At 43.1% G+C, this 17,495-nt stretch overlaps 2 protein-coding genes across 4 annotated transcripts in view; one reads left to right on the top strand and one right to left on the bottom strand.

Moving 5' to 3' along the window:
• LOC113975574 (aldo-keto reductase family 1 member B10-like) overlaps positions 1-16,112 on the top strand; it is a 307,380-nt gene extending 291,268 nt beyond the window's left edge. The window contains exons 1-10 of one of the 3 annotated variants that reach the window (XM_027699742.1): positions 9,213-9,473; positions 9,830-9,997; positions 11,062-11,178; positions 12,475-12,552; positions 13,214-13,336; positions 13,781-13,887; positions 14,049-14,130; positions 14,651-14,734; positions 15,211-15,293; positions 15,752-16,112. In XM_027699742.1, coding sequence (XP_027555543.1) covers positions 9,408-9,473; positions 9,830-9,997; positions 11,062-11,178; positions 12,475-12,552; positions 13,214-13,336; positions 13,781-13,887; positions 14,049-14,130; positions 14,651-14,734; positions 15,211-15,293; positions 15,752-15,794 — 951 coding nt within the window. In that variant the 5' untranslated portion in view covers positions 9,213-9,407 and the 3' untranslated portion in view covers positions 15,795-16,112. Of the gene's footprint in view, positions 1-9,212; positions 9,474-9,680; positions 9,688-9,829; positions 9,998-11,061; positions 11,179-12,474; positions 12,553-13,213; positions 13,337-13,780; positions 13,888-14,048; positions 14,131-14,650; positions 14,735-15,210; positions 15,294-15,751 lie in introns of those variants that run through there. The other 2 variants (XM_027699743.1, XM_027699741.1) reach the window with 2 other exon arrangements.
• Positions 1-17,495, bottom strand: part of BPGM (bisphosphoglycerate mutase) — a 38,133-nt gene that overhangs the window by 19,210 nt on the left and 1,428 nt on the right. The gene's annotated exons all lie outside the window — the stretch shown is intronic.

Raw genomic sequence — 17,495 nt, 5'->3', positions numbered from 1 at the left:
AAAGAGGAAGAAAATACATGAAAGCCTTCATTATATGCAAAACAGATGGAGGGAAGCTACTATGCGAGGCATTGTATTCCAAACCTGAAGTGGGAACTTAATTTTTTATGCAATCCCAACGCCTATGTACTGGTAATGTTATTCTGAATTTAAAAAAGGTGACTTCTGCCTGTTCAGCTGAAGTCTTAACTCAAAAAAAGTATTTTACTTCTGCATTCCTCAGGCTGAGAACACATACGTGGGAAAAACCTTACATTCTCTATGCCCTCAAAACCATTACATGGTCATTTTCAGATAAACACTTTACCATAACAGATGCCTAGATAATATGGAAAAGTGTGTGAAACACAATGTTCTGAAGGAGCCCTCATGGATTCAGTTCTAGTCCCCAAAAATAGCTCTAAAAGAAGTTTCACAAGGTGCCAATAACTGGGAAAACAAAATTCTCACAATCAAATTTTTTTTCCTTTTCTAGGGCAAGAGACACAATTTGAAGATTTACAAGGTTCACTTTTAAATTGTGTGGATTACACTTCAGGTTTTGGTTTGGAACATTTCACTGTTTTCTGGTCACAGTATTGTAAAAATTAACTTACTGTAGCAGTACCAAAAGCAAAAAAAATCCTGTGATGAATCTGCCTTTTTTCCCCTCATGATAAACAAAGTAGTCTAGACATTGGACGTCAGTAAGAAACTGTCTGGGAAGAGATAATTTAAAAAGACTTTTGAAAAAAAGAAAGCAGCAGGGTGGTGTCTAGTCCAGTCGTGATAAGTTAGTTAGAAAACAGACTGGATAGTGCAGATACCAGAGCATGGCAACAACACATAAGAATCTGAGCAAATACAACCAAAAGGATAAAATGCAAACTCCAATGTCATTGCAGAGAATGTTGAGAATAACAAACACACACCACACACACTCCAGTTTGCGTGTATTAATGTCTGTTAAGAATTAATGGCTCACCTCAAAAAAAGCTGCTCTAACGTTTTTTACTTCTATGTCATAACGATCCCTGGGTTAACTAAGACCTTGCTGATGTGCGTAGGCACAGTTCTCTCTGTGTTTATGATGTTTGTTTTCTCCCAGACACCACAAATCCCAAAGATGTATCCGGTAGCGCCTGCATTTCTGTTCATGGTATGTGGCTCTCTTGCAGCCCGCCAGTTTACAAAACAAGACAGGCTGATGTTTAGTTTGGTTTTCAGTGGAGCACAAAAATGAGTTTCCTATGGAAAAAGTTTGTCCTATGTGTCCCGATTAGATAATATAAAGAGAAGGGCTGAGTCACACTGTTACACTTTACTGTAGAATTCAGCTGTGTTGCTCCTGACCTTAAAAAGCAACAAAATCAGACCTCTCTCTTACAGATTGTTTCCCAGGAAACTTTAGGAGTTAAGCTGCTAAATAAATAGCTGTGTACCACAATTTAATTCCTGCTTCCTTCCCCCCTACCCTACTTAATTTCTTTAACAAAAAAAGAACATGAGTAGAATGACAGACAGGACTAATAAATCATGCAAGGATGGGGAGTCAGAACATCCAACTTCCCAGAGTTTTCAATTTAAATTTTCATCTCACATCTGCTTTACTTACATGTAAAACCATTCATTTATATTATTTTGTGCCTGACTTCCACTGTTTTTTGATTCAGAATTAGTCAATTCTTCTCTATTGCCATCAGTCCACAGAAGAACCTGGAAAAGTATTTTGTTTGTAATTCAGTATCTCCTTTTAATCTTACAAAGAAAGACACTTTTCTGTTTCCCAGAGAGACAAGGCACTTGTCATGGGAGAGTGGAAGGCTTAGGCAAAGTTTTAAAAAGCAAAGCCTTGCCAGTGAGCCTCGAGGTGCAGGAAGACTCCCTTGCTTTCTAACATCCTTCTCAGGGAAGGGTTTAGGTGTGGCTGAATTCTATCTTAGCCTCGGCCTGTGTTAACAGTTTAAATTTAAAGAATTATAGAGGTATTAAACCACTTTGTCCCGCAGATTTTAATGATGGCAAAATGAGAATATTTATATAAAATGAATAATTTATTTTATACAAAGGATCAGACAAAAAACCTTAATCAGAACTATTTACTACAGAACATAAACACTAAAACAATATAAACACTAAAAATCTACTAATAGAGTGTAATATACCATAAAGTAGTATAGTGCACTGTAACAAAGCAATTATTGAAGCAGTTATATTAAAGCTAGCAAAAAGAAACAATTATTAAGGAGAGATCTGATGTAACTCACCCATACCAATGCTTGTGGGGAGATCTCTTTCTCTCAGCCTTGAGGAGTAACCTTGGAGAGCGTCCCCAGCCAAGGGAGGAATCTCCACACACACACACCCCAAGAAGGGTTATGTCAGAAGAACCTGACTGCATGAGAGGAGACTGGAATTCTTATAGTATAAAGTGATTGATTGCCAGTCACACCTTTACAGGCCAGCTATCAGCTTATATGTCAAATCAGACTTCAAAAAGCAAGGTGTGTGTTCAAAGTTTGATGAACCAGGGTGGTTTTAGCATAGTTAACACCAAGATAACATCCTGGCTCCAGCAGTTGATCTTGATTGATAGCTTGATTAATAGCTTGATTGGATCTTGGGTCTGGTCAATGTGGGACTATCCTGCCACAGCATTAACCAACATGTAACAGTTTGGATAGGTCAAGTACTTGTTGAAACATTCTGTACTGCTGTACTCTGTTGAAGTTTGCATCTGTAATGTAGTGGATAAGGGACTAAGCCAAGATCAATACAATGGATCTGTGAGAAAAAAAAATGGGCAGTATGGTCCTGCTCTTCTTAAGGCAGCATTTGAAGAAGAAGCTATATCTGGCAACAAACTACCTGTCTTCTTTTTGGGGAAGGGTATAATACCTCTAGAAAGATATCATAAAATGACGCCCATGCTATTGGACCAAGGTCCCTTCTAAATATACAGACTTCAGACATGGAGAAGCCACTTTATCTGGTCTCCTAGGTTACATCCCGTTTGCAGGGGCAGTTGGGAGCATACACTGGTCAAACTAATTTTCCTCGCTTCTGCAGCAACCCATACCTGGCCACCATCTTTTCCCAGACCCTTGGGTTACAGACATGTTCTCGTTACAGGAGAAGCGAGAGTCCTCAGACAAGACAATGGCTGGAAGCATCACGCTAGAACAATTTGCAGCTCATGGCCTCCTCCCTACATGTCCTGAATTACTTCTGGAAATGACTGATCCTGAGAGTGTAGGAGCCCATCTGACCAACCCCAGAGCATACTTGGAGCATACAGTGAAATAACTGCAGATCCATGGACTAGTGAAGGACAATGAAGCGAACTTCTGAGGGAATGACTGGACCTTCTGCATCCCCACTAAATGTTCATATTGCCCATGGGTCCTGCCATGTGACGGCAGAAAGACCACATGAGGTTCTGCTCTCATATTTACAAAACCCGAGTAACTGTGTCAGCTACAACAGTCTGGCTCCCCTGTTCTGTACGAGTTCAGGTTATAAAGCAATTTTTTATTTTTTTTTTACTCAGCTGTAAGTGTACAGATTAGCCACCAACGCGCTTGCGCTTGCAACAAACGTGGGTAGAGCCCTTCCCAAATCTTCATTCGCGAAGCCTAGCCATGATGATGAAGTGTAGAGATTCCACAGTAGTATTTTTCATGTTGTTCCTAATCAAGATGAACTCATTGGTTTTACTGTGTGCTTCATTTGTTCTGTTTTTCAAACATGAGAAAAATATTTTCAACACTTCCATGTTTTACAAAAGGAAAACATATCATTTCCTCTACTCTTAAGACATTTGAAGTATCCCTTTTCTTGTCAAAGCTACACACGGCTTACTGCTGAAACTTGAAAAGGAGCATGAAAATATTTTTCCACAAGAACAAGAGCATCCACTTGGCAAGAAAAATAGCAGTCTGTTCTCTAAAATTATGAGCTTTAGAAAACCTACATGTCTGCATACATGAGAGAGGAAAATCTCGTCCCTGTGATAACCAGGCCTACCAAGAAAACTGGATAGGAATATAGGTCTGGGATGGTCAAATTTTCCATTTATAGATGAATTGAGTTTGGAGGCTGACCACAGTGTCCTTCCTATTTAATTTAAGTTGCTTATCCCCTCATTACAAAGTCCATTCTTCTTACTCTTCTTACTGAAAAGGTCTGGTCTTTGTTGATGCTTTGGTACCTGCTTTTTTTACAGGGCTTGACCTAGAGAAAATCAAGCAAAGTATTTGCCAGTCCCACATTAAATCCACCTCTCCAGTCTATGATCAGAAGGTTTCTTTTCACAAGTTCAAGAAAAGACACAAAAGATACTAACATGTTTCTGCTTCTGCAGCAACCAGTCCTAGCCTGTGCAAGGAAGTTGCAGTTTAATAAAACCAGTTCAAAAACTGATGCTGTTAAATTAATGCAAAGTCTGTGGGAGGATGAATGTTATTTTGCTGGAGTGCTTTCTATTGTTTTAACTCAAGTGGTAAGGAACAGATTTAAGCCAAATAAACATACAATGTACTTCAACTGATATGTGTCCAGAAAAGGCATTTGCATTTCAACATAATGAAAAAGTGCAAGATTTTCATGTACACAAGAATCAGATGAAAATGTAACCTTATTATTCTTTGTGAATACCATGAACATGCCCTGCTTTGCCCGTCTGCTGTCAACACCTCCTCCACTGCCTCCAGGGGTCTGCTCCCCACTGCCTGACACTTCTATTAACTCTCTCTTCCTATCCTGTTTACCCTCAGGTACCCACTTGTTGGCAAGTTACACTTCTCTTTATCACCAAACCACCCCATTTGATGTAGCTCTCAAAAACTGTAGCTTGCTGAAGTTGTGCTAAATTCAAAGGTTCCTCTTGAAGGTAATTTCAACTTGATGTTGCCCAGATTTTTCCCTTTCCTGTATTTGTAATAGTAATAGTTATTCCAGTTTTAGAACCACATTGGCTGGGTTTCTCTCAGAAACCAAAATATATTGCTTCAGGTTTCTTGCGTGTCCAATGCTGTGGAAATGTCAGATTGTGACTACTACTGGGAAGCCTATCTTGCTCCAGAGGGTGACGTACAGTGACTGAGCAAAAGTATAAAAAAGGCCATAAACCATTTTTAGTAGCTCTACTTTGATATGGTATGATATGATATGGTATGATATCCCAGCGCCTCTTCCATCAGCTTGAGCCCACTGGTTTACACTACAGAGTGGGGAAAGCACTTGGGAAAAGGAAAAAGGTCAGTTCTTCCTCTTCTTGCTGTTTTTGGTTCATTCCCCCGATGCCAGCACAATCAGGCCAACACTGGGATGCAGATCCTGAGGAATTTTATCTCCTCCATTGTGCCCGAGCAGTTCATGATGTTTCCCCCTGAGCATCATGAGCTGCTGGGGGGAAGAGAGCTGGTGATGAAGCATTGAAAAACAGTGTTGAAAGCCATTCCAAGGACATCAGGGACAATATAAAAAACAAGTTAGAGAGAGTTTGGTATTAGACTGGCTGAACAAAGAGCTGGCACTGTTGGCAGACATTTTAACAAATGGCTTGTTTCCATGCTATTGAATCAGTGGGAAATCTCCCAATGGAAGTAACCTCCGACCGCAAATATGTAGGTAACAACCCAACTCTGTACAGCACATACTGCTTCCTACCAGCTGTAGATGTCCCACAAGCCTCATTAATTGCTGCACTTAAAAGCAAGCTGGAGGTGCTGAGTTCATGAAAGCATTGCCAGTCATAGTAAATCCAACCATTCTAAATTTTAGACAGTCTTTCTGTTTCCCCTGGGATATACAACATTTGAAATAAGTGCCAGTTAACAGGAGGGAGAAAACAGACATTTCCCCCCCTCATGCATAACAATGCTTAGAAGTGCCAGTTTTGGAACATCTTTGATAGTGGTGAGTTGAGGCAGGAGAAGCAGTCTGATACATTTCAGTATTGCATTTCAGTGCAAAAGACAGCAGGGAAAAGGAAACTCTTTTTTGTGTCTTTAATTTAAAGATCAGACAATTCAGAAAATCGGTATGTTAATGATAACTGCTAATTTCTTCTTCAAAACTCAGATTGTAACTTTTGAGTCCCTACCAGAAAATTTTCATGCCTATATATTTATTACAAATGTAAGCCACCTTCATTTTTCTTCTTCTAATACTTTTTAGGAAAAGAGGTAGAGGAAGAGAGATTTCCACCTTCTTGTTATTATAAAATCTAAGGAATGCAATACGCAATTAAATCTGATGAGATACAGTTGAAGAAAAGCAAAAGCAGTGGCCACACACAAGTTTAACTCTGCCCCCGTGTGTGCAAACATTGAAGCACAACTGCCATCCATTGCCTGGATCCTGCTTTAGTTTTGTGCAAAAGGATGTGTAATTTGTATTTGTTTTATATATGTGATTATATATGGCATCCACGATGACCATGACCATGTAGCTAACAGGAAACCTTTTCTCTTCTACACTCCCACGTCTCTCTCAGCATTATGAAACTCCTTTATGAAAGCACTGGCTGCTGAAAACAAATAATGCCGATATCATCCTGGCAGTCTACTATATACCTCCTAGCCAGGAAAATGACACCAACAAATCATTCTTTAAGGAACTAAGGAACATTTCCAAGTCAACATGTTCTTATGGGGGACTTCAACTGGCCAGAAATTAACTGAGAGCATCACACAGCTGGTACAAGCCAGAAGATTCCTAAAAAACCTGGATGATAACTTTATGAAACGGGTCCTAAGGGAGCTGACGCAGAAAGATCCCTCCTTGATCTGCTGCTTGTCAACAGAGTGGATCTCACGAGCGAAGGGGAGATTGGTGGCCATCTTGCCCACAGTGACCACAAGGCAACTGAGTTTAAAATCTCTGTTGACAGAGGAAAAGTGCCAGCAAAATCTCAGCTCTCTGGACATGAGGAGAGCAGACTTCAGGCTGCTCAGGGAATTAGTAAAGTAAGGTCCCCTGGAAAAATGTTTCTGCAGGTGCTGGGGTCCATCAGTGCCAGTCACTTTTCAAACATCACCTCCTAAGGGCACAGGAGCAGGCAATTCCCAAATGCTAGAAGTCAAGCAGGCAAGGCAGAAGGCCTTGGAAATAAGGCAAAAAAAGGAAGGTGAATATACAGTGGAACCAAGGTCAAGTGACATGAAGAATACAGAGATGTTGCTTGCTGCCGCAGGGAGAAAATTTGTGTTGCTAAAGCTCAATTGGAGATGAAGTTGCCAGAAATGTGGGGGACAATAAAAAGAGTTTTTTCAAATATATTAATGACTAGGCAGTATAGAAATATCCTTGGCCCACTACAGGATGGGGATGGTCACCTCACAAAGGGGACACAGACAAGGCAGATGTGTTTAACACTTTCTTTGCCTCTGTCTTCAACATGGATGACAGACCAAGGGAGTCTCAGTGCCCTGAGCTGGAGGACTATGACTGCGAGAATGATCAACTCCCAGTCAACCCTGAAATTGTGCAGGATCTGCTGCTCCAGCTGGATCCCTGCAAATCTATGGAGCCTGATGGGATTCATCCAAGAATTCTCAAAGAGTTGCTGATGTCCTTGCAAAACCTCTCTCGGTGATTTTTGAGCTGTCTTGGGAATCTGGAGAGGTCCCAGCTGACTGGAAGCTGGCGAATGTTGTCCTGATTTTCAAGAGCGGCAAGAAGGAGGACCCCAGAAACTACAGACCTGTCAGTCTCACTTCAGTGCCTGGTAAAGTTATGGAGAAGATTATTCTGGGAGGGACTGAAAAGCACCTGAAAGACAACACAGTCATTGGTCACAGCCAGCACGGCTTCACGAGAGGCAAGTCCTGCTGATCAAACCTGGGAACACACCTCGCTCATCAAGGGAAGCCAGTTGATGTAATCCTTTTGGATTTCAGTAAAACTTTCAATGCAGTCTCTCACAGTATCCTTCTGGACAAAATGTCCAACACACAGCTGGATAAACACATCACACCATGGGTGTACTCACAGGTTGAGCACAGAGGGTAACAGTGGATGAGGTAACATAAGACTGGCAACCCGTCACTAGTGGGGTTCTGCAGGGCTCCATCTTAGGCCCAGTACTCTTCAACATCTTCATAAATGACTTGGACTTAGGAAAGGACACTAAGCAAGTTTACAGATAACACAAAACTCAGAGGAGCTGTTTACTCCCTTGAAGTCAGGGAGGCCCTGCAGAGAGACCTCAACAAATTAGAAGACTAGGCAATCACCAACCATATGAAGTTCAAAAAGGGAAAGTGTCAGATTCTGCGCCTAGGATGGGGCAACCCTGGCTGTTCATACAAATTGGTGAATGAGATGCTGGAAAGCAGTGCCAGGGAAGGGACCTAAGGGAGTTGAATATGAGTCAGCAGTGCCCTGGCAGCCAGGAGGGCCAACCATGTCCTGGGGGGCATCAGGCAAAGTATCACCAGCTGGTTGAGGGCGGTGATTGTGTGACCGCACCTTGAATATTGTGTACAGAAAGATATAAGCTATTTGGGAGCATCTAAAAGAGGGCAACAAAGATGGTGAAGGGCCTTGAGGGGAAGCCATATGAGGAGCAGCTGAGGTCACCTGGTCTGTTCAACCTGGAGGAGGCTGAGGGGAGACCTCATTGCAGTCTACAACTTCATCATGAGAGGAAGAGAAGAGGCAGACACTGATCTCTTCTCTGTGGTGACCAATGACAGGACCTCAGGGAATGGCCTGAAGTTGTGTCAGGGGAGGTTTAGGTTAGACATTAGAAAAAGGTTCTTCACCTAAAGGGTGAATGGGCACTGTAACAGGCTCCCCAGAGAAGTGGTCACAGCACCAAGCCTTACAAAGCTCAAGAAAAGTTTGGACAACACTCTCAGGCACATGGTGTGACTTGGCATATTCTGTGATTCTGTGATTCCTGTTTATTGACGCATTTCAGGACACCCCTGAGCTTTACGAATGACAAATCGTGGGCCAAAGTGCCCCTGAATGAAACCATCTCTCTCACAGAATCCATGGTGGAACTGCAACAGCGACTGGCACACGTGAGACACGCACAGACAACCTGTGGCACAGGGACAGGGCGCTGCAGGAGCTGTTCCCTGCACAAACACCAGCCGGATCGGGACACACCTGCCCTCAGCCCTTATCTTTTGATAAGGAACTTCACCAGGAGGAAAGGTCCACAGGGCACACCACTGCACGCCCCATGTAATTACCTCCTCAATTTTAAATTGATTTCAGCCTTCACATTAACCTGTGTGAGTTGCATGTGCACAGAAAAAGCTGCAGCCTTGTTTTCTGGATATGGGAGGAGTCAGAGCACCACTGACACTCCACCACCTTCCCCTGCCCTGCCCTGCCCAGCGACCAGTCACTGTTAAACCAGACGGGCAAGAGGCAGCTGCAGTGGGACAACTCAAACGGCGTGAAGGATCATGGCAACCTATGTGCAGCTGAGCACCACAGCCAAGATGCCCCTCCTGGGGCTGGGCACCTGGCAGGTACCAGCTTCAGGGAAAAGCACCTGTATTTGCAGAGCTCCCTGGCACAAAACTTCACTCTCCCTGGTCCAGCTCTGGAGAGCTGTCCTGGTGCTTGGGACTCTGCTCTTCCTGGCTGTTGGGCTGAATCCGAATTGGAGTGGAACTACAGAGGTTGGAGGTTGGCTTGAAGCCCTGGAGCCCATGTTTATGACTGCAAGACATAAGTGTTCTTGTAAAGAAAAAATGTCCCACCAACCTGGGGGGCAGGGGGGAATTGCTTTCAGTAAGATGGTTTCCCTGGTGTTATTTTGCTAGTATACGGGTATTTAACATGTACTGATTTGAGATTCTTAATATCTATGCTTTCTTTTCAGTCCCCAGCTGGGCAAGTCAAAGCTGCAGTGATGGCTGCCATCGATGCCGGGTACCGGCACTTTGACTGTGCCTATGCGTACCTGAATGAGAATGAAATTGGGGAAGGGATCCAGCAGAAAATCAAAGAAGGTGTTGTGAAACGAGAAGATCTCTTCGTTGTCAGTAAGGTAAGAATCTGATGCTCTTGCATCCTGGAGCAGTGGTAGGGGAATGCTTTGCCTATAGTATTTTATAGTAGAAAGCTTAAGTATTGGGAACAAATATTATGCTGTAGGATAAAGCAAATCATAACATCATTCAAGTCACTCCTGACACAAGCTTACTGCTTCACCCCATTCTGTGTGGAGAGTTAGGAAGGATACACTGAGACTGTACCCTGCTGTGGTCTGGCACTCTGTTGAGGAGACCCAGAAGTTCTGGGGCATAGATGAGGGGAGGCCAACTGCAGACTGACTAGTGCAAAAGAAGGGAAGCAGGGAAAGGTAAGAGTGGGCCAGGTAGCACCAAGCAACGTAGAAACCTGTGGTGCAGAGGTCTGAGACCACTCGGTGTAAAGGACTGATACAGAGGCAGAACCAGTTTGCTAATGGAACCTCGCTGACTGCTAAAGTCCAGCAGAGGAGATGGGCCTGGCACTGCCTGGTGCTTCTCACAGTCCTGACAAAGGAGTGCCTCTGCTTTTTAGACACTGTTTAAGACACGGTTCTGGGCTCCTTGGAACAGCATTATCTGCTCAGCATGTCTCAAGGAAGGTATGATTGGTGTGTTCTCTTTCTTATTAAGAAAATCAGGCTATGTAGGTGGATTCTGAAGTTACTTTTTACTGAGGCAAAGGTTGGTGCCAACCACTCTCGCTTGCCTTATATTTTCTTGGCTTTGCCTACTACATTCAACACAGGAGTTCTGTGCATGCTCAGGAATGACAGATACTTATGTCTTGTAAAAGCCCCCTATTGCCAAGCCAGATCCCATGTAAAAGGGGGTAGCACAAATTATGTGTGAACTAATGGAACCAGACTTTGTTATGATCCTGCTGTGCTGCCACTGCACACACGTTGCTTTCAGTGTCACGGGCCAGTCCAATCCCAGAGCACGCCAGATCTGAAAAGCACTAACATGACTTCATTCCAGTTGACCTTCCAAAGGAGATGGAGCATTTCTGTGCTGTTCAGGAGAGCACCCAAGAGCTTTAACCCAGGAGGTCACAGCGGGCCTTGTTTTTCATCTCTAGCTGTGGTGCACGTTTCATGAGAAGCCTCTGGTAAAGGGAGCCTGCCAGAAGACTCTTGCTGACCTGAAACTGGATTACCTGGATCTCTACCTCATCCACTGGCCTTTTGGGTTCAAGGTACAGTAACAGCAATGCCCTTGGCTTTTCCTCCTGGGAGAGCTCCTCAAAACTGCCAGTAGCACTTGCAGCTCCAGAAAGAGCACGTGTCTGGTGTGTACCAGCACTGTGACAGTGCTGCCCATTCAGCTTTACTCTGGCCATGTGAGCCATGCTCCTGATCTCTGCCCCTGAGACTGTGACTTGCACAGCATCCTCTGCCCTTCTGATAACAGAGAGGCAGACCTAGCACTAAGATCAGGCCTCCCAGCTGCAAGCATAGGTTATGCCTTTTTCCCTTTCTTTTACAAATCCAAAGCATGCTCATCTGAAAAGTACCTCTTGTGGGACAGAGGGCCGCGCTTTGCTGTCCGACAGAAATTCTTTCCTGTTCAGGTTACAAAATCACAGAGTGAAAGTAAATGCTTCAAGATTCCCGTTTCTCTCTTTAATCACCGAGTCCTTAATACAGTAAAGATTGAGCTGACCTTGCCTGTAGGAGACTTAGTGTTGTTTCATAGACCTTGACTTTCAAAAGATGAGGCTTTTAGATATCAAGTTTTCACAGACTACATGCACTTCAAAGATTTATGTCAGTTTATATATATATACACACACACACATGCACATACCATTAGCCTCTCCTTTCTGCTACACCCAGATCAAAATCTCTATTCTACCTAATGCTTTCGAGCTCAACTTCATTTTATTCTCTCAATATTGCTTTAGTTAGATTTATATTGGAAAAAGCTATCAAGTGAAACTGCATAATATTGTGGCATCTAGAAAATTCCAATCATTCAAAACACTTTGGCCATACTGTCTAGATACAGGCTGTTCTAATTTTCCTAATAGAGCAACTTCAAGAGTGAGCCTCCCCATGGGACATCTGTCAGCAAATGTACTCCAGCACAAACTGTGTATGTTCACAGGAACAAAGTCAATCCTCCATATACCTTTTTAAAAAAAACTAAAGAAGCCATTATTCCTAAATGTGCATAACAGAACAACACTTACAGTGAACTCATGTAAGACCCCAGAATATTGTTCTATGAGTCCCTGCATGCTTCCCTGCATGCATTTTGTGGATGATTGCTTCTAAGGGTCCAGCAGAAATACCTGTCTTTACTAGCATAGGAGGTTATAAAATGCATGAACTAAGAATAAGAAGCAACATGAAGAATTAAGTTATAATGAGAATTACTTGGGGTTTTTTTTCATACACTATTAGCTTTAGCTCCTTATATCCCCACTTAGTTGTTTTATACAGCTAGTGTCCCAGCAGAGATTATTTCAAGCATTTTCTCTCACTGACAGGCAGGAGAGGAGCTGTTTCCAAAAGATGACAAAGGCATGGCTATACCTAGCAACAGTGATATTCTACAGACGTGGGAGGTAAGTTCAGCCCACAGTAGAAGAGGCATGTCCTCTGTCCTCATCAGTCTTTCCCATGGTTTAATTATGTCACACAACCACTGTTGTCTCATTCAAGCAAAATTAGGTGGAAGGCACGTAAGGCAGTACAAAGGACCTTTCCATAATGGGCATGCTTCATCCTTACCTAGTTATTCCTATTCCCTGAGTCCTACTTAACCACCTGACCCACAGTGAGCTGCACAAGCTCTTCCAGTGGAGCTGCAGACCAGACTGAAACTAGAAAAAGTTCATTGCTCGACCATAACAACTGAACAATTATTTTCACCACAGTTTTTGCATCCTTCTTGAATTGCTCAAACAAATTTCACAGAACTAAAGGTATTTTAGGTGGAGATCTTGCCTACAGTGTGGGGCACAGCCCTTCAGTGCTTACACAATAGTGGATTACTGAGTGTCATCATTCTTTTCCTCATGCGACTTGGTCTGAATTTCCACACACTCAGGGAATGAGAATTTGGGCTTGGGTGAGATGGCACTAATGTACCAGAACTTGCTTCTGCCTCAGAGAACTTTGCAACTCTAAACAGTTATTTAGTGCTGCTCATGACAGGAAAAAAAACCCACATCATCATGATCTGCCTTGCATACTGGATGTTGACTCTGCTCCTCTTGGTATCAGGCCATGGAAGAGCTGGTGGACTGTGGTCTGGTAAAAGCCATTGGAGTCTCCAACTTTAACCACAAGCAGATTGAAAGAATCTTGAACAAGCCAGGACTGAAGCACAAGCCTGCAAATGTCCAGGTAAGCTGCAAAGTGATTTCAGGTGACTAGTTTTCAGACATTATAAATACCTGATAGTAATGGAATGAAGGGATGGGAAAAAGGAAAACAAAGTAGACAGCATGTACTTTAAATCCCTCTCTGTGGATATCTGGGAGTACACAAGGCACTTGGATATTTCCTTTTTGGTATCACCTTGGTGAACCACTGTTTACAAATGTTGGAGTATTTCCTTAAAAACAGTTTTTCTGGAAAAATAAAGAACCCAGAGATGAGCTTTGCAAAACGCCCATAGCACTCTGTATAAAAATAGGTATTTTCAATAATAAGGATAATACTATTATCATGCAGGCCATGGGCAAATCAGGGGAAAAGGCAGCCTCTAGCTAGATTAGGAGATAATTCATGGAGCACAATATTACAACAGTTCTGCCAGTAACAGCCTCTGTGCTTTTGTGTTGGCAGATTGAATGCCATCCATACCTCACCCAGGGGAAGCTGATCAAGTACTGTCAATCCAAAGGGATTGCTGTGACCGCATACTGTCCTCTTGGCCGTCCTGACAGACCATGGTAAGACTGCTTTGCAATTTGCAAGGAAGTTGGCATGGATTATGTTTGTAACATTGAAGCTACACCTGCAGCATTAAGTATTCATCCAGATACAGATCTCTGTTGCTACGCTGTTGCTTTCTGTGGAGGTTTCTTGCCATTGATTTGTTTTCTCTGCGTAGGGCTAAGCCAGGGGATCCTTCCCTTCTGGATGATCCCAAGATCAAAGAGATTGCAGCCAAACACAACAAAACCCCAGCACAGGTGAGTAGGTGCCACACAGTGGGTACTCCTTCATAACACAGCTATTTAGGAAAACAGAGCTCGGGAAAGGGTAGAACCTCTGTCCATTACCCAATCCATGAATTGTGGCACTCCTTTGATTTTTCCCTAACAATTCAGATTTTTTATTACATGATCTGCAAGACACGCTACCACTATCTCTTTGGCCCTACAAAAGATTCTCGACCCATCTTCAGATGTCACCTTCCCCTCTCAAGTCCTCCTGCAGAGAACGAAAGCCTTGCATAGACTGCTAAAAGCCTGGCTGGGAAGAAAAGGAATTGCTCCAAAACTGGATGGGAAAGGAGGCCTTCTGTGTGAGGCTCCACTGCTTCCCTTTTTGCTCTCCAGGCAGTGCTAGCTGGGCTGCAGGGATAGGAATGATTTGAAATGCAGCTCTGCCAAAGTGCAAAGAGCTTAGAGAAAACAGCTGTTGGAACAGGCTCTGCTTCCTCCAGAGCAGGAACCATCCTCTTTCTGACTCCGTTGTCTGTTCTTGCAGGTTCTCCTTCGCTTCCAGATCCAGAGAAATGTGATTGTGATTCCCAAGTCTGTCACACCACAGCGCATTGTGGAGAACTTCAAGGTGAGGGATTAGGAGTGAGCTGGGTGCTGTCCTTCAGGGACAGCACAGCTTCTCCCTGCAGAGCAAGCAGAGATCCTTTCTCATCCCTGCCATGTCCTCCTTGGGCAGCAGGACTGCACTTCTTCCTTCTTTATGCTTAACTAAACTTTACTGACTGTCAAGCCAGGCCTATTTTTGGAGAGGTTAATGAACAGCCTTTACATGATAATTCCTGTTCTGTGGTTTATGGATGAATCAGCAGGCACTGCTTGCTTGGAATCCCCCACACAGTAACATGCCAGAAACATCCTATATAGAATAAACAATCTTCATAAAATAGTTCCTGTGTCCATAAAACAAGGTGTCCTTCTATTTGTTAATTTAGTGGTCCATGAGTGAAAATCGACCCTCCAGCATGGAGCTGCTCTCTAATCCTGTCTTTCTTCTCATTGTTTGGTTTGTCCAAAGAGGTAATTTCCATCTGTTTCTCTTTTTAGGTGTTTGACTTTGAATTGACTCAAGAGGAGATGGCAACTATTCTGAGCTTTAACAGAAACTGGAGGATCTGTGAAATGGACATGTAAGTGACATTGACTGTTTTCTTCCAACTCCTAAATTTTGAATATTCTTTACAAGGAATTTTGTGTCACAGATACTAGGTAGAATGAAATTCAGTTTATTTAAAAATCACACCAACTCAAATTCCAACTGGTTTTCCCAAGAACACTTTTTCAGGAGAGGGTTTAATATTTTCATTTTAAAAACAAAACAAACAACAAAAAAAAACCCCAAACTACATTCTCATTTTGAATTCAGTTTTCAGGAAACTCTCTGTAACTTGAATTATAAAAAATAGATTCTGGATATTCATTTCATCTTTGTCTGTACTAGAGAAATGAGGACATATATCTCCACGTATTCTTCCTGTAATTACATGATGCAGATCTTGCCTTGGTGGCTCCTTCGTGTACCCAATGCATCTCTATGTAACATTTAAGTTATGCTTTTAAATAACATTCCCTCTTTGATTTCTTTCAGGTCCAAAAATCTCAAGGAATACCCTTTCCATGCTGAATACTGAAGATGGCCTTTACTAGACCTCTGGTGTCTCACATGCCCCTGCTCTAACTTTGAGCTATTTATCTGGTTTTCTTATTGCATCTGCCCCGGTACTGCCAGTGAAGACACAGAATGTTTATCCCATGAAATTTGGGTTTTTTGGAAGAAGAAAAGGGTATTTTCTACAGCAAAAAATGTGTGATGTAATAATCTTCCGCCTATTAGAAGACCGTATTTCTACTGAAGAGCCAAAGCAGAGGTGGGAGAGCTTGTACCACCATTCAGTGATTGCCTTCAGTCTTGCATCAGCAGAAACCAGATGCTGACAAACCACAAAAAACCCCCCATGGATTCACAGTTTCATCAGAGGTGTCCCATATTTTAAATAAGTTTAACTGTAAAAAGCAAAAATGTAATTGGCTGAAAATCTTCTGTCCAGTGAAGGAAGAAACCAAAACCCCCCCAACCCAGAGATACACAGAGAGGTTGGCTGCAGTCACCTGCACTGTGGGGACATGGATTTTCCCTGGGACAGCCACTCAGCACTTTCCCCTGCCATTCCTCAGCAATCCACATTGTCCCTTCTGTGCTGGCCACAGGCCCTGAGCCCCGGACACAGCCCCCAGCAGTGCTGGGGGCATTTCAGCTGCCACACAACTCAGGTGTCTGTTGGCAGGGGAGGCTCAGCCCTTTGGTGCTGAGCCAAACCACTGACACCTTAGGATCTTCTCCCCAAAATTTCCACTTTAAGTTCAAAAAGATACAATTCAAGACCATGTGTTTCCTAGCTTCCCAAAGGAAACAGCCCATAAAGCCCTCAGCAACCTACAGGCAGAAGTAAGACGTCCATCCTGCAAAAAAATACACCGAGTTAGTGAATCCAGTAAGGGTACAATATTTAATATGGCATGGGAGCTAAAGATGTAGGGAATTTCTACCACCTTTCACAACCACCCTCTTTGCCTTAGAAAGCTCCTGATCAAACACTTGCTCTAACTTTGTGGGCACAATCACACAAATTCATCCATATCCTCCCTGGCTAAGGGCACCACTTACTGCCTCATCCTACCCACGCTGAAGGGCTACCCTGCTCCCACTTGAAGGGTCTCTTCCCATCCCAGGGCACGTACAACCAACTGAAAGGAAGGAGACATTATCGGGGTTTAGCCACATCAACTTGCTGTATCAGGCCTAAGTGCAAAGGATGCACAGGCAAGGGCATGCCTGCTTAGGGTATGTGCTCATCGTTTCATTTCTGGAGTTAAATCATTTTAATTACCCAGTTTTTTCAGCTCATCAGGTTAATAGACAAATAGGCAAATACAAGAATTATCAAATATTAAAGTCTTCAAAAAAACTACTGAGAAGACACAGAGGGTGCTCCTGACTTGATCTGAACTCAGTGCAAAAAAGAGGCCAAGGTCTTAGAATCAGATTAAACCACTATCCTCTTGTCTTATTCCTGCTTTAACAAGCCTCTGGAAGTTGAATCAATGCACACTATTTAGCAACATAAACTCCTTTCCCAAAGTACCTACTATCATCTGAAAACCCCAGCCACACCCTCAGGACACAAAATCAACTAGCAGCTCCCATATATTGGCATGATTTGGGCAAGGTCTCACAGCAACAGGCAAAACTAAGCAAAATGCCAAAAATCCTCTCTTAAATGAGCAAGGCATCTCTCGGGATGTGTCTTGGGAAAACCAAGCACCAATCTTCA

Source organism: Neopelma chrysocephalum, unplaced genomic scaffold (genome assembly GCF_003984885.1).
Source record: "Neopelma chrysocephalum unplaced genomic scaffold, ASM398488v2 Primary Assembly neopelma1_139, whole genome shotgun sequence".
NCBI classification, from domain to species: Eukaryota; Metazoa; Chordata; class Aves; order Passeriformes; family Pipridae; genus Neopelma; species Neopelma chrysocephalum.
The sequence above is the reverse complement of the archived record's forward strand: the minus strand, read 5'-3'. Positions and strand labels throughout refer to the sequence as shown.